Source organism: Carassius auratus, chromosome 45 (assembly GCF_003368295.1).
Source record: "Carassius auratus strain Wakin chromosome 45, ASM336829v1, whole genome shotgun sequence".
Taxonomy (NCBI): domain Eukaryota; kingdom Metazoa; phylum Chordata; class Actinopteri; order Cypriniformes; family Cyprinidae; genus Carassius; species Carassius auratus.
In genome coordinates, this window is record NC_039287.1 from 16,901,852 (window position 1) to 16,916,371 (window position 14,520).

Sequence of the window (14,520 nt, forward strand, 5' to 3'; positions counted from 1 at the left end):
CTCTGACCTTGAACAGTGCATCGCTGGACACTGTATAATATGTTTTGGGGGTCATCTCCAATGAAACGCCTTGATACTTCTAGATAAAATAAGTGAGGGGGGGCAAGGGGTAGGTAATCTTTTGCATCATAAAAATCCATCAGCACATCTAACTGGAAATAAGAACATCCTTCAAAGCAATTGAATGCTACTTCAAAGAAGGCAAAAAGGTGTAAAATTAACAATTCATGCAGAAAACATCATGCAATCGGCTCCACCCTATCCCACAATGTACTACAACCCTAAGCTCATCTCATTGCATGGCCTCTTTTCCATTCACACAGAAGGAACAATGAAGTGTTTTTTTCTATAAAGTTCCCAAACTCAAAACATAATTATACTGCAATTAATAAAATATTAATAATTATAATAATAATGCATTACACACACACAGTCCTAATGGCTTGAGCTGCCTAATAGGGTAGGGGTGGGAATCTTTAGTCACCTCACGATCCGATCCTGGGAGTCATTATCCGATTCCAGAACGAGATCTACTTTTACCGCCATTATTAATGAGTTAGTTTACCTACTTGAGAATCTGAAAATTCTTACATAAGTACTTTTCAAAATAATAATAAAAAAAAAAAAAAAAAATTGAAACAGTTAAGATTTTTATACTAATATGGTTTCAAAACATGCAAGCAAGTAGCAAATAATAGAGAGGAGTAGAGAAACATATTACAAATAACAAAGAGTGCTTTTAGTATTTAAGATTATCTGGACGTTTTCGATTCAAGAACTGAGTGTGATTTTTCTTAATCTTTACTTTTTTTTTTACTATGACATCATAGACAGCGGGAGATCTATTTAAACTGCATTCATGTACGTATCTCTTTTGAAATACAAGTAGTAATATGGTTTTTCCAATTTTCCAACAATCTGAGACCCAAATGCATGAAACCCTTAGACAGAGCACTTGAAACCGCACGCGCAAGCTGTCTTCACAAACAAAGTACGTGTCGGCATTTGAAATCTGAAGCAACCTTGTTAGTTAGGTTCATATTTTAAATATACAAGTCCACTGCATTCCAAACCACAAATTATGATTTTGTAGAGTGCTTGTAAGGAAAATAATGATGGGCGAAACCGCACACTCTAAGTGTTACATCAAACAAAGCGTATGTCTCACAGCACATCCTGTGCAATGATGCCCAAGAATGCCCTTTTAATTCACTTCAACCTTTACAAACTTTATGAAAGATTATTGTACAGAAGGTTTGAGTGGTGTATGTGCATGAGGAATTGAAAGCAAGTGGAATACGGTTGTTTCTATAATCAAACTTAGTGTCATCATGCTTCTGGTTAAAAACGAAGCTCAGAATCATTGGAGAGAGAATCGCGATACAACGATGGTAACATTTTAGACATCATAGGCACAAACTACTAAAATACTAAAACCAGGCAGCAAGTTAAGTTACTTGATTTAACCTAAATGGAAGCACTGCATGTATTTAATAATGTATAAATAAGGCAATCACAAAACTATCTTCTATTTCACTCATTATACATTTAAGCAGATATACACATTTAAAAATAAAATCTCACAAAATATTGTCTCCGTGTCCTATAAATTAAACTTACTACATAATTATAATGTCCCTTCCTCCTAAATACCAACCACTCTAGTTGTAAAAAAAATAATAATAATAAAAATAGGGCTGGATCAGAATAATCAAATATTCATTCAGTGGGTTGGCATTCGATTTTCAATTTTGAGATTTGAATTATTTTTGCTTTTTTTAACACCCGCGAAATGGTCTTCATTCACGCTTGAATATATCCGTTGTTTTGCTTTGTTTTTTACTACTGGGCCGAACAGTTCTAAGGACTGTCAGATACGGTTAGTTGTATTTCTATGTGAGCCTGGTATGGCATGGCATTGAGGAACAGACCTCTGGGTTAGACAACCGTGCTTATGCTATGCTACATTCCAGGCAGGTTTTTTGAGTCCATAAGTCACAACTTCAAACCATGACTCATGACTTTGTAGCATTCCAGGCAAGTCACGCCAAACTCCTTTCATTTTCATTTAAAAAATAATAGCTGCAGAAATGTACTTCGTTCAGGGAAATGTATATATACAACCATTACAATGAAACAAAATATTACATTACAATATTACAAGCCTCAATTTAATGTTTAACCACTAAAGAGACAGAGCCAGCAGCACGTATTAGAAGGACTAGCCGAGGTGAGACTGCTCTCGGCGGATACATGAGCAATGAGCTCCCGTTGATCGCGTGGAGCTGACAGTCTCCGAAATCGACAAAATATTTTTAAATAGGTGCTGTCTTTATAAATAAACCATAGATTTGACTTTTAAACAAATACAATCCCACCTGAAATACTTTTAAAATTACATTTCATTACACAATAACAGTAATATTTTGGAAACGATCTGAATAAATGGCGGTTGAAATCACAATGCTGCGTGAACTCAACCAATCAGCATGTTTAGCGCCCAAGTCTCATCCCCAAAATTTCCGGAACTTTGAAAAAGTACTACCTCGGCAGCAGGGACTTTCTGGGGGCATTTTTTTTGCCAGAACTTCATTTAGTTCCTGGTTCCTGCGGTGGAAACACACGAGTACCAGCCCAAAGTCCCTAGTTCCTAAGTAAAGTTCCAGCGGTGGAAAAGTGGCTCTAGGCGCTTATTGATATTATACCCGTCGTCGCTTTGTTTATTTTATTTTTTTTTCACGTCAAGATTTGTGCCTTTTTTTCTATTATTTTTTATTCATTAGCTTGGGTTAAACTAATTTTGGTTTGTTGGATCACCAGCTATGCTAATGATGTCTCCATTTTGTTTCTATGTTTTTGCCACAGGATTTACATCCCGTGGTAACTAGGATTTACAAAAGCTCCAGTCTGGATCCAGAACACCTGAGAAGAGATGATGCTGACCATTCAGAGGACCTCAGATGATGCTAACCCTGAATCAACAACAGAACTAACAAATATTGATACAGTCGAGCAACATAGAAGGACAGCAGTCGAGCAACATAGAAGGACAGCAGCTTGTGAGTGTTTTGTCTTGTTTTCTCATCAGACTAGTGTGTGATCATCATTGCTAGGAAAGTTTTTGTTTTGGTTTAAATTGTGTGTGTCTTACCGTGGTTAATACGTGCTGAAAGTGGCGCTTGGTTTTGCGTTTGCCTATCGCGGGACTGCCTGGTTTCGATCTGCTAAATAGTGAGGCGTGGCCAAAGCCAGTGAAAGTACTTAATTAGCTGTTTGGAAAGCACTTGTCAGAAGAAACAGTCGAGCAACATAGAAGGACAGCAGCTTGTGAGTGTCTTGTCTTGTTTTCTCATCAGACTAGTGTGTGATCATCATTGCTAGGAAAGTTTTTGTTTTGGTTTAAATTGTGTGTGTCTTACCGTGGTTAATACGTGCTGAAAGTGGCGCTTGGTTTTGCGTTTGCCTATCGCGGGACTGCCTGGTTTCGATCTGCTAAATAGTGAGGCGTGTCCAGCTGACTTCAATCACAGGTAATCAGGCTAATACAAAGCACTAGGTTTCACCGCGGCAGCGGTCGCGGCAACCCTCGTGTGAACCCTCCTCGTGTGAAGACCGATGAGTGTAAAGACAATCGACTCTACCTGCGCGACTCCACCGAGCAAGTACACCGACAGGGCACCTGAGTATTGCTTTTCTCTTTTTTTGCACTCTTTGTATAGTTTGTTCTCAAATATATCTTACACTTGTAGTCACTATGTGCTTTCAGATCTCTACTATCACTACTAACACTCGGAGAGCACGCTATGTACGTCGCAGGAAGGCCTGTCTGACAAACCTACGCCATGTCCCTCTGACCTCTACTACTATGCTCTCTATTCCAGTTGGTCTCTGGAACTGCCAGTCTGCAGTTAACAAAGCAGACTTCATTTCCTCTATTGCTACCCATTCCGGTCTCAACCTCATGGCACTGACAGAGACTTGGATCAAACCTGAAGATACTGCCACCCCTGCAGCCCTCTCTACTAATTTCACTTGTTCCCACACTCCTCGTACCACTGGGAGGGGTGGAGGTACGGGTCTCCTTATATCCAAAGAATGGAAATTTGAACTTCAGCCTTCACCTACAGGTACTGGTTCATTTGAATCACATGCCATTACTGTAACCCACCCTGTTAAAATCCACTTTGTGGTCATTTATCGTCCTCCAGGTCAACTGGGAAACTTCTTGGAGGAGTTGGATGTGCTGCTATCAAACTTTCCTGAAGATGGTACTCCTCTGGTACTGCTTGGCGACTTCAACATCCACTTAGATAAACCCCAGGCTGCTGACTTCAAAACTCTGCTCACCTCATTTGATCTCAAGCTAATGTCCACTACAGCGACTCACAAATCGGGCAACCAACTTGACCTCATCTACACGCATGGTTGCTCTGTGGACACCTCTTCAGTTGCTCCACTGCACACCTCTGATCACTTCCTCATTACTGCTAACCTAGCACTTACTCCTGAAGTGGCACACACTCCAACGCAGGTCACCTTTCGACGGAACCTACGCTCACTCTCTCCATCTCGCCTATCTGCTGTGGTTTCATCCTCTCTTCCACCATTCTCTCAGTTTTCTGCTCTGGACATGAACAGTGCTACGGACACTCTTTGCTCCACTTTAACATCTTGCTTGGACAACTTTTGCCCACTGTTGTCTAGACCAGCACGCACTGCCCCATCTGCCCCCTGGCTGTCCGAGGTTCTCCGTGAACATCGCTCTAAACTCAGGGCTGCAGAGAGGAAATGGCAGAAATCAAAAAACTCTATGGATCTCAGTGTGTATCAATCACTTCTCTCTTCCTTCTCTGCAAAGGTATTAACAGCTAAAACATCCTACTACCACAACAAAATTAACAGCTGCTGTGACGCTCGGACACTATTCAAGACTTTCTCTTGTCTTCTTAATCCGCCGCCTCCACCTCCTCCATCGACTCTTACAGCGGAAGACTTTGCAACTTTCTTCACAAATAAGACGAGATCCATCAGTGAACAATTCTCCACACCACAGACTGTGGAAGACTTCACAATGACTGATGCACACTCTTTATCCTCCTTCTCCCCACTCTCAGAGATGGACGTCTCCAAAATTCTCCTGTCCAATCATCCTACTACTTGTCCACTTGATCTTATCCCCACTCACCTCCTTCAAGCGATCTCTTCTTCAGTCATACCTTCACTTACTCACATTATCAACTCCTCTCTACAATCTGGAACATTTCCCTTAGCATTCAAGCAGGCTCGGGTAAGCCCACTGCTCAAGAAACCATCTCTAAATCCAGCGCTTCTTGAAAACTACAGACCGGTATCCCTTCTTCCATTCATTGCAAAGACACTTGAGCGGGCTGTGTTCAACCAGCTTTCTATGTTCCTTGGACAAAACAACCTCCTGGACCGCAACCAATCTGGCTTCAAAAGTGGCCACTCAACTGAGACTGCTCTGCTCTCGGTTACTGAAGCCCTGCGACTAGCAAGAGCAGCTTCAAAATCCTCGGTACTCATCTTACTGGACCTGTCTGCTGCTTTTGACACTGTTAATCACCAGATTCTCCTGTCCACCCTCAGAAAGATGGGGATCTCTGGAACTGCTCTCCTGTGGGTTAAGTCCTACCTCTCTGACAGATCCTTCAGTGTGTCTTGGAGGGGTGAGGTTTCTAAGTCACACCACCTTGCTACTGGGGTTCCTCAGGGCTCAGTACTTGGACCACTTCTCTTCTCCATCTACATGACATCTTTAGGATCTGTCATTCAGAAGCATGGCTTTTCTTATCACTGCTATGCCGATGACACCCAACTCTACTTCTCATTCCAGCCTGATGACCCGACGGTAGCTGCTCGCATTTCAGCCTGTCTGAGTGACATTTCTAGCTGGATGAATGACCATCACCTTCAGCTTAACCTTACAAAGACTGAACTACTGGTGATTCCAGCTAACCCATTGATTCATCACAACTTCTCTATACAGCTGGGCTCGTCAACCATAACTCCTTCGAGGACAGCCAGAAACCTAGGAGTTGTGATGGATCATCAATTAAGCTTCACTGACCACATTGCTACAACGACCCGGTCCTGCAGGTTTGCCTTATACAACATTAGGAAGATTAGACCCTTCCTGTCAGAGCAAGCAACCCAACTTCTTGTCCAAGCTCTTGTTCTCTCCAGACTGGACTATTGTAATGCTCTCCTGGCGGGCCTTCCTGCATGTACTGTCAAGCCTCTGCAAATGATCCAGAATGCAGCAGCGAGGGTTGTCTTCAATGAGCCAAAAAAAGCTCATGTTACTCCCCTCCTCATCAGGTTACACTGGCTACCAGTAGCTGCTCGCATCAAATTCAAGGTACTGATGCTTGCCTACAAGACAACCACTGGCACGGCACCAACTTACCTAAACTCACTGGTTAAATCCTATGTGCCCTCCAGAAGCTTGCGCTCTGCAAGTGAACAACGCCTTGTGGTGCCATCCCAAAGAAATTCAAAATCACTCTCACGGACCTTTTCCTGGACTGTGCCCAGCTGGTGGAATGACCTCCCAATCTCAATTCGTACAGCGGAGTCTTTACTCATTTTCAAGAAACATCTAAAGACTCATCTTTTTCGCCTGCACTTAACCTACTAACACAGTACTTTTCCTTTTCTTGTCTTTCATTTAATTAAAAAAAAAAAAAAAAAAAAAAAAAAAAAATTTTATACACCTGGCTATGCGTTCTATACTAGACTAACTGAGACTTGTCATGGCACTTGTATTCTGTTGTTGTTCTCTTGTTGACCTGACTGCTTCTATTGTTCTCATTTGTAAGTCGCTTTGGATAAAAGCGTCTGCTAAATGATTAAATGTAAATGTAAATGTAAATGATAAGTGTGACTGCATTATATAACAATTATTAATAATATTAGTAATGTTCATCGTCTAGCTGATTACATCTTGTATTTTTTTTTTTTTTTTATCCTTTCATACATGCACAAACTGACAGTCACCACCATAAGCTACTACTAAATATTGTAGAAACAAAATTTTCAAAGTCTCTTTTAATTTATTTTAAATCTCAAGTTAGGTTCTTTCGCAATTATTTTTGTAATGCGACAACGCGTTTACGTCACCCACAAAGCAGAAGGAGCCACCAGCGGTGCGTCCGAGTGAGCAGTGTTTTGATTTGAGGGCAAACGTAAAGAGAACGTCGTGGCGTGTGTCCATTGCAAGATAGAGCTGGCAATACCACAACTAGGGCCCTATGAGTTCATTGATGCAGAAAACGCGGAGGGAATCACAGAATCCAGTCATAAAAATGGAATTCACAGTTTAACGTGGAATGGCACGGAATTTGTCAAATTTGTAATGAATTAATAAAAAATAGGTCATTGCACTTACATCAAATCACGATATGGACTAATATCTGTAAATATTAAGCCGGAACAGTCTATTTAAATATGAATCCTGCATTTTCTGTGTGTCTCTGTTAATGCGCAGAGCAGAAGCACGTCTCCAGTTTATTTGCACACACTGAAGCGTGCGTGTTTTTTACAAAAAAAAAATAAAAAATTAAGGTTTAAATCACACAACATTTCTTTCGTGTTTTATTTTTTTATAGTAACCCTTTGTTTACCGAAAAGTAATTTTCAATAATTCAAAGATTAATTTAATTAATGTTTTATGCGTTTAATGTGCATCTCAGAAAATGCTTTATTTAAAACCCCAACTGAATGGCACTTAAATGCACTTAATTCATCTGTCAATTTTATTGTCATTGTTCACAGTACAAGTACAGACAGAGAAACAATGGGTAATAATTAAATGTTTATTTTGGTGTATGCATTGCATTCTATGCATTTCAAAAATAAAAAATATTTTTTCTAAAAAAGGAAACTTAGTTGTTAATTTTAAGAGACCCAGGAGGAGACTTATTTTCTCTTGCATAATTAATATTGCACTTTAATTAAGCAAAAACACATTTTATCCGATTACTCGATTAATCGATGGATTATTGTTGGTAGAATACTCGATTACTAAAATATTCGATAGCTACAGCCCTAATTACATTCCAGAGAGTTCAGTTGTCAGCACCACAGTGGAAAATTAAACTTATCCATGCTGACTGGCATGGAATAAAACGGTTAAGCAAAGAGAACCGTTTGACCCAATACTGGAAAAGCGGCTTATGAATCGCCCGCAAGTGAATGCCATGATTGAGTTCAACTGGAAGACCTTAGCTGTATGGGAGCACTTTAAATTGCATGAGGACAAGACAAAGGCAGTGTGCCAAATATGCTAATTGAAATTGGCCTGCCACAACAGCATATCAAGTTCTGTAAGTAGTACCAAAGTCTCTATTCTATAGTCTTTGGTAATACGCCTATAGAAGACTATATTGTTGGGGTAAAAAAAAAACAAAAAAAAAACAAGTTGCTTTTATCTGCCATGTTAATCAGTATTTTTAGACATTTTAAAAATGTGCACTTAATTTACTAATACGGCACCCATAAAAATAGACAAACTGCCTAATAATGTGTTTATATTAAAAGTATTGTTCTTAACGGACCGGTGTGTCTTGTATTGCTAGTGCAAGGTGTCTGTTCTCGGAGCATATAAGCCCTGCCCGCGTGATGGGAGTTTTTTTTTTTCTTTTTCTGTAGCTTATTAAAAGTTGATTAATTCTGAACGTGTAGCATGTCAATATGAACCAAAATGCGGCACTGCACTCCCTTGGTTCTGCAACAACTCAACCACCATGTACAAAGTCGACTGGATGAACGATTCTCAACATAATAAAAATGCAAACAGACTAGTGTTGTCACGATACCAAAATTATTGTTTCGATACCGATAACTAGTCAAGAATTGCGATTTCAATACTTTTTCGATACTTTTCCTGTAAAGGGAAAATATTTTCTCAAATATCATTGATGTGCTTTATTTTAAAACCAGGACAACATTCTAATCATAACTAATAATACACTAATAAATGAACATATGAACAGCAGATATATTAAACATTTGAACAAAATATGAAATATAAAAATAACACGTTTAATCCCCGATTAATGTGAATATTATATATGAACTGTCTGACCAAACTATTAAAATGTTAATTATGCAAGAAAACCTTGTGCTTTGTTCATCCGAACAACTTATTTAAACTATTTAATGCGATTATGCACACATTTTAGTATAGCCAAATCAGTTTAGTAAAGCCACTAATGCAGGCAGTAGTGCTTTTTTGCTTGCTTGAGGAGAAAAAACACAGACGTACATAAGGAGGCAATGGAAGCGTGTGTTGCACACACCAACATGAAATACGTCTCTTACAAATCTAGAACGCAGTCATTCTTTGAAGTATCGAAACTAATAAATTTAGGTATCGTGACGTTTTTAATTTCCAAGAATCGCGATACTTTTGAAGTATCAGTGCACCGTGCAACACTAAAACAGGCAGACATTCCTTCCTTTATTAGAAAGAAGATTGTTCAAGTATTTGGGCAAGCCCTAGTAAACAATGATAGTAAAATCTATTGGCAATTAAAAAAAAAAAAAAATCTCCCCAACTTCTAGTTTCAATAAGAAATCACAACTGTCCAATTTTGCAGGGTCGTTGAGAACAGAGTTGTGTTAGCTCAGCAATATGCTAACATTTCACTGAAATTAACTCAGCATTAGTCGAGTCTCATGAGTAAATGTTATTTGCCATGAAGACCATATCTAATCAGTCATATGTTTGGATGCATCCTTAGGGCCCATTCACACGGAATGTTTTTCAGGGTTTCTGCAGGATTTTTAAGCTCAAATTTAAGACTTTAAAACCTTTAAGACCTACACAAAATTAATTTTTAATTTCCATACGAGTACCATATTAAACTGTAAAATTACTGTAAAAAGCATTTACAGTTTAGAAAAGTTTTCACAAAAACAAAGTTTTATAAAATATACTTTACATTCCAGCATTTAAACCATTTTTAAGAAAATGGATCAAAAAGCATTAGTCAAAACTATTATATTTAAACAATTATCAATAATTATATCCATTAATTAAATAAATTAGGTGTGTGCAATATTGACAAAATATATACATAAGTCTCAAATATTAACTACTTGTTTAATTAACTGTTGTATAAAAATAAATATCACATTTGTAATCATGCTTGCTTTTGGAGAAAAAAAAATATTTTTGTTCGCTTTATACTCTATAGCTAATTACAATATTACAGACAATACATATTACACAACCCTAGGTTTAGATATTTATAATGCATTATCTTCTTATCGATCCACCAATTTACATTTAAATCTCTGTGTGTTTGCAGGGTAAAAACATGGGTCGATTTTTGCATTGGTCTGAACTGAACAAAATTTTTTTATTGAAAATGCTCATTCATTCTGTGCCAGTAGGTGGAGCGTTTGGTAGAAATATATTGTTTCCCTGTTAAAGGGATAGTTCACCCAAAAATCTAAATTATCTCATTAATAACTCACCCTCATGTCTGTTCAAACCAGTAAGACCTCCATTTATCTTCGGAACACAGTTTAAGATATCTTAGATTTAGTCAGACAGCTCTCAGTCCCTCCACTGAAACTGTGTGTACGGTATACTGTCCATGTCCAGAAAGGTAAGAAAAACATAATCAAAGTAGTCCATGTGACATCAGAGGGTCAGTTAGAATTTTTTTTTGAAGCATCGAAAAGACATTTTGGTCCAAAAATAGCAAAAACTATGACTTTATTCAGCATTATCTTCTCTTCCATGTCTGTTGTGAGAGAGTTCAAAACAAAGCAGTTTTTCATATCCGGTTCGCAAACTAATCAACGTAACCGGATCTTTTTGAACCAGTTCACCAAGTCAAACTGAATCGTTTTAAACTGTTCACATCTCCACTACGCATTAATCCACAATTGACTTAAGCTGTTAACTTTTTTTTTTAATGGGGCTGACACTCCCTCTGAGTTCAAACAAACCAATATCGCGGAGTAATTCATGTACTCAAACAGTACACTGACTGAACTGCTGTGAAGAGAGAACTGAAGATGAACACAGAGCCGAGTCAGATAATGTTCACGAGTCAAGAACCGTTTCTGTCAGATGTGTCCGATTATATGAGGGTAAGTTATTAATGACATAATTTAGATTTTTGGGTGAATGACCCCTTTAATGGCAGAACACAAAGCAGTGCAGCACCGGATATTGAAGCTGCAGTGCTCGTTTATTCAATGAAATCATAGCCTTTTGAAGTTTAATCCTCACATTCAGCCATATCGCAATTCTGGTTTTTCAATCTTTAAATTTAAGACAACTTAAATTACACTTTCAGTTTTGATTGCACAGATAAGAGCAATACATCAATCAAATCTGTAAAGGGTCTACTTTTATTTATACACATAATAACAACAACATTTTGTGCATTTATAAAGTAAATAAAAACAAGGTGCGCTGTCTGTAGCCTTGGTCTGCGGTGATCATTTAGAAACCTGTCATTAAAATGTAAACTAACTCGGTGAATACTCAAAGAGACATGACAGATATATCTATAGAAAGCTTGACATGTCTACTTTTGAGATAAAGTAATCCATATGAACACAACGCAATGTCCGTCATTCACGTTTTCTTTCATTATATCTAATGTGACCATGCACTGAACGCGCTATTGTGATTATAATGTTCCACGTGAAGTGTGCAGTGTGTTTATGCCCATACCACAGAAAACAAAGCAACAAGACCATTCAAGTTTTTTTTTTTTTTTTTTTACTGTTTGCTTTGCGCTGATGATTACCTCAGGATTTGAGTTTTGTATTTCCTCAGAAAAAAAAAGAATGAAGAGCTTTGTCCAGTAGAGATCTTAAACATAAGTCCATATATATTTGATGATTTTTTGATGACTATAATTCCTGACTAAATGTATAATCAAGTGAAACATTATGAAGTTTCATTCACATCATCTAAAAGTATCAGTGTCCATTACAACAATGTTAATAGTTTATCATTTAGTTTATTTGAAAGCACATAAACAATACACACTTTGGAAATGCTAGTTATGAGAATTTATATGAATTTAATGAGAAATTAAAACATTTAGCACACATGATGATAAATAAAAATGACTAATATGATAAATGTTACCTACATTTCTGTTCTTTCAATTTCTCAGCTCTTTCAAATTCTCAGCTCTTTACAACATTAATAATAATAATAATAAAAATAAATAATAATAATAATACAACATTGCAACAACAATTGCAAGAATGAGATGCATTAACTTAAACGCTGCATTTTTTTTTCCGTTTAGAATACTGTGACTTGCACTAGATGCTGCAATAGATGCAAGTGCAATAGTTATAAGCACACCAATCAAATTCTATCTAGTGTATGCTTATATAGAAAAATAAATGGTAAATGAAGCTCGGTCTTTGCAACAGTTCATTATTTAAATTGACATTTTCTACTAGGATTTTTTTTTTTTTTAATGAAAAGAGGCCACACAATAAGAAACTAACTACAGACATCAGAGATTCTTAGAATTGCCACAAGACATTCAGGAAGTCATACCTGTCCCAGCTGCTCAGAGTGCTGGTGGAGTTCTTCCAGGATGGGCAGGGTCTGCTCCTGGGTACAGTGCTCCAATATACGCTGGATCACCCTGCAGCCATACGGATGAGTGGACAAAACAAACACCTACAAACAGACACACAAAAACACATTAACATATATTATCCTGCATCCAGTTCACCAGAAGACATTACATCACTGATCATTTTCTTAAAAACCAATGTATAGGGTCAGGGAGGTATAACCAAAATCATTTTGCAATGTATGATAATTTCCTGTCACATATAGTTGAATGTGTTTCAATTCATCAAAATAATTACTGTTTTTATTCAATATTGTTAAAAAAAAGAAAAAAGTTAAACTAAAAGACAAGATCATAAACATAAACAACTAGGCATAGCCTGAAGTAGAGCTAAATTAATCGTTTAAATGTTAAATTCACATCTTTACTCATGGCATGGCTCACCCAGCATTTTCATATTAGTCGGTTTCTTCATTACACAGAGGGGCCCAGTCATAGATACAACTACCAAGTTAAACCTTTGTTTTAAGTACTAGTGTGGACAACTAACAGTTAGATAAAGGATGAACAGTCTTACGTTTACTTTTTCAAATTAGACCAATGTAAGTTTTAATATAACTGACTTGGATATGTATGACCATTTTTTAAAGATATAAATTAGATGACTAACATGTAATACTAGTTTAACCCTCTGGAGTCTAAGGGTATTTTTGGGGCCTTGAGAAGTTTTGTCATGCCCTGACATTTGTGCTTTTTTCAGTTTCTTATAAATATCTAAATGGGTAAAGTCTAATATCACTGTAATCAGCACAAACTGGGCTATAATAATATGTGAAATGCATGCATGTACATGATTGTATTTTTGAGAAAAAAAATGTTATGCATGGTTAGTGAAAAACTAAAAATGTTAAATCACTTGAATAAGGCAATAAAACACATACATAAAATTGGTTGCCGGAAAAGTTGAGAACTGGAGCTTGTAGCCTAGAATTTTTCTTTCTGAATGATGTGAAAATCATCTTGTTTACTCACTCACAGAAAACAATATATTGATTTAAATTTTCTAAAACACTTTTTGTTGGTAAAAGTCATATGCGAGTAGGCGTCAACTATCATGAATATCATTGTGATTTACACCTGAGAAGACAAAGGCCTGCATAATGAGCCACATAATGAGCCTCTCATTCAACTGTGCCACTCTGAGGGCAATTTTTTTGGCATCCTTTCTCTAGTCACACAATCCTTCAGAAATCCTTTTAACAATCTTATTTTCTACCAAATAAACCCCATTTATTATCATTGTTATTATTAATGTTGAAAAGAGCTGATAATATTTTTCAGGTTTTTTTTAGGGGGAATAAATCGAAAGAACTGCATTGTTTTTACATTTGTTAGAGTTATCTCTATTTGTCACATTTATATTATTTACATCAAGCTTTTGAATGGTATAGTATTGTATATTGTTATTGAAACTTCATAATGTTTCACTTGATTATACATTTAGTCAGGAATTATAGTTTGGAAAAAGTATTTGGAAAAAGCCTAACTAGTAAAATGTTTACACGTTATGTGAAAACTAGTACAAATAAATAAAAAGAGACTTACTCATGTTTATGATCTCTGCTGAATAAAGCGCTTCATTCTTTTTTCTGAGGAAATCCATTTCTCAAATCCTCAACCACATCACATCTTTTTGGGGTGAATTATGTCTTATTCCTCTCATCGCGAAGCAAACAGTAAAATAAAATAAAAACTTGAAGAATAGTCTCGCTGCTTTTTCTTCTGTGTGGGCGTATTCAAGCCGCACGCTTCAGTTTGAATCTGAATAGCGCGTTAAGCGGGGGGGCGTGGTCACATTAGATATAATGAGCGGAGATATGAAAAACAGACATTGCGTTGTTTTCATATGGATTACTTTATCTCAGAATAT

At 37.1% G+C, this 14,520-nt stretch overlaps 1 protein-coding gene across 4 annotated transcripts in view; it reads right to left on the minus strand.

Annotated features, from left to right (window-relative positions):
* Positions 1–14,520, minus strand: part of LOC113063440 (pumilio homolog 2-like) — a 165,563-nt gene that overhangs the window by 21,205 nt on the left and 129,838 nt on the right. For 2 of the 4 annotated variants that reach the window (XM_026233828.1, XM_026233827.1), the window contains exons 19-20: positions 12,569–12,694; positions 8–79 (exon numbers count right to left, since the gene is read on the minus strand). In XM_026233828.1, coding sequence (XP_026089613.1) covers positions 8–79; positions 12,569–12,694 — 198 coding nt within the window. The remainder of the gene's footprint in view (positions 1–7; positions 80–12,568; positions 12,695–14,520) is intronic. The other 2 variants (XM_026233830.1, XM_026233829.1) reach the window with 1 other exon arrangement.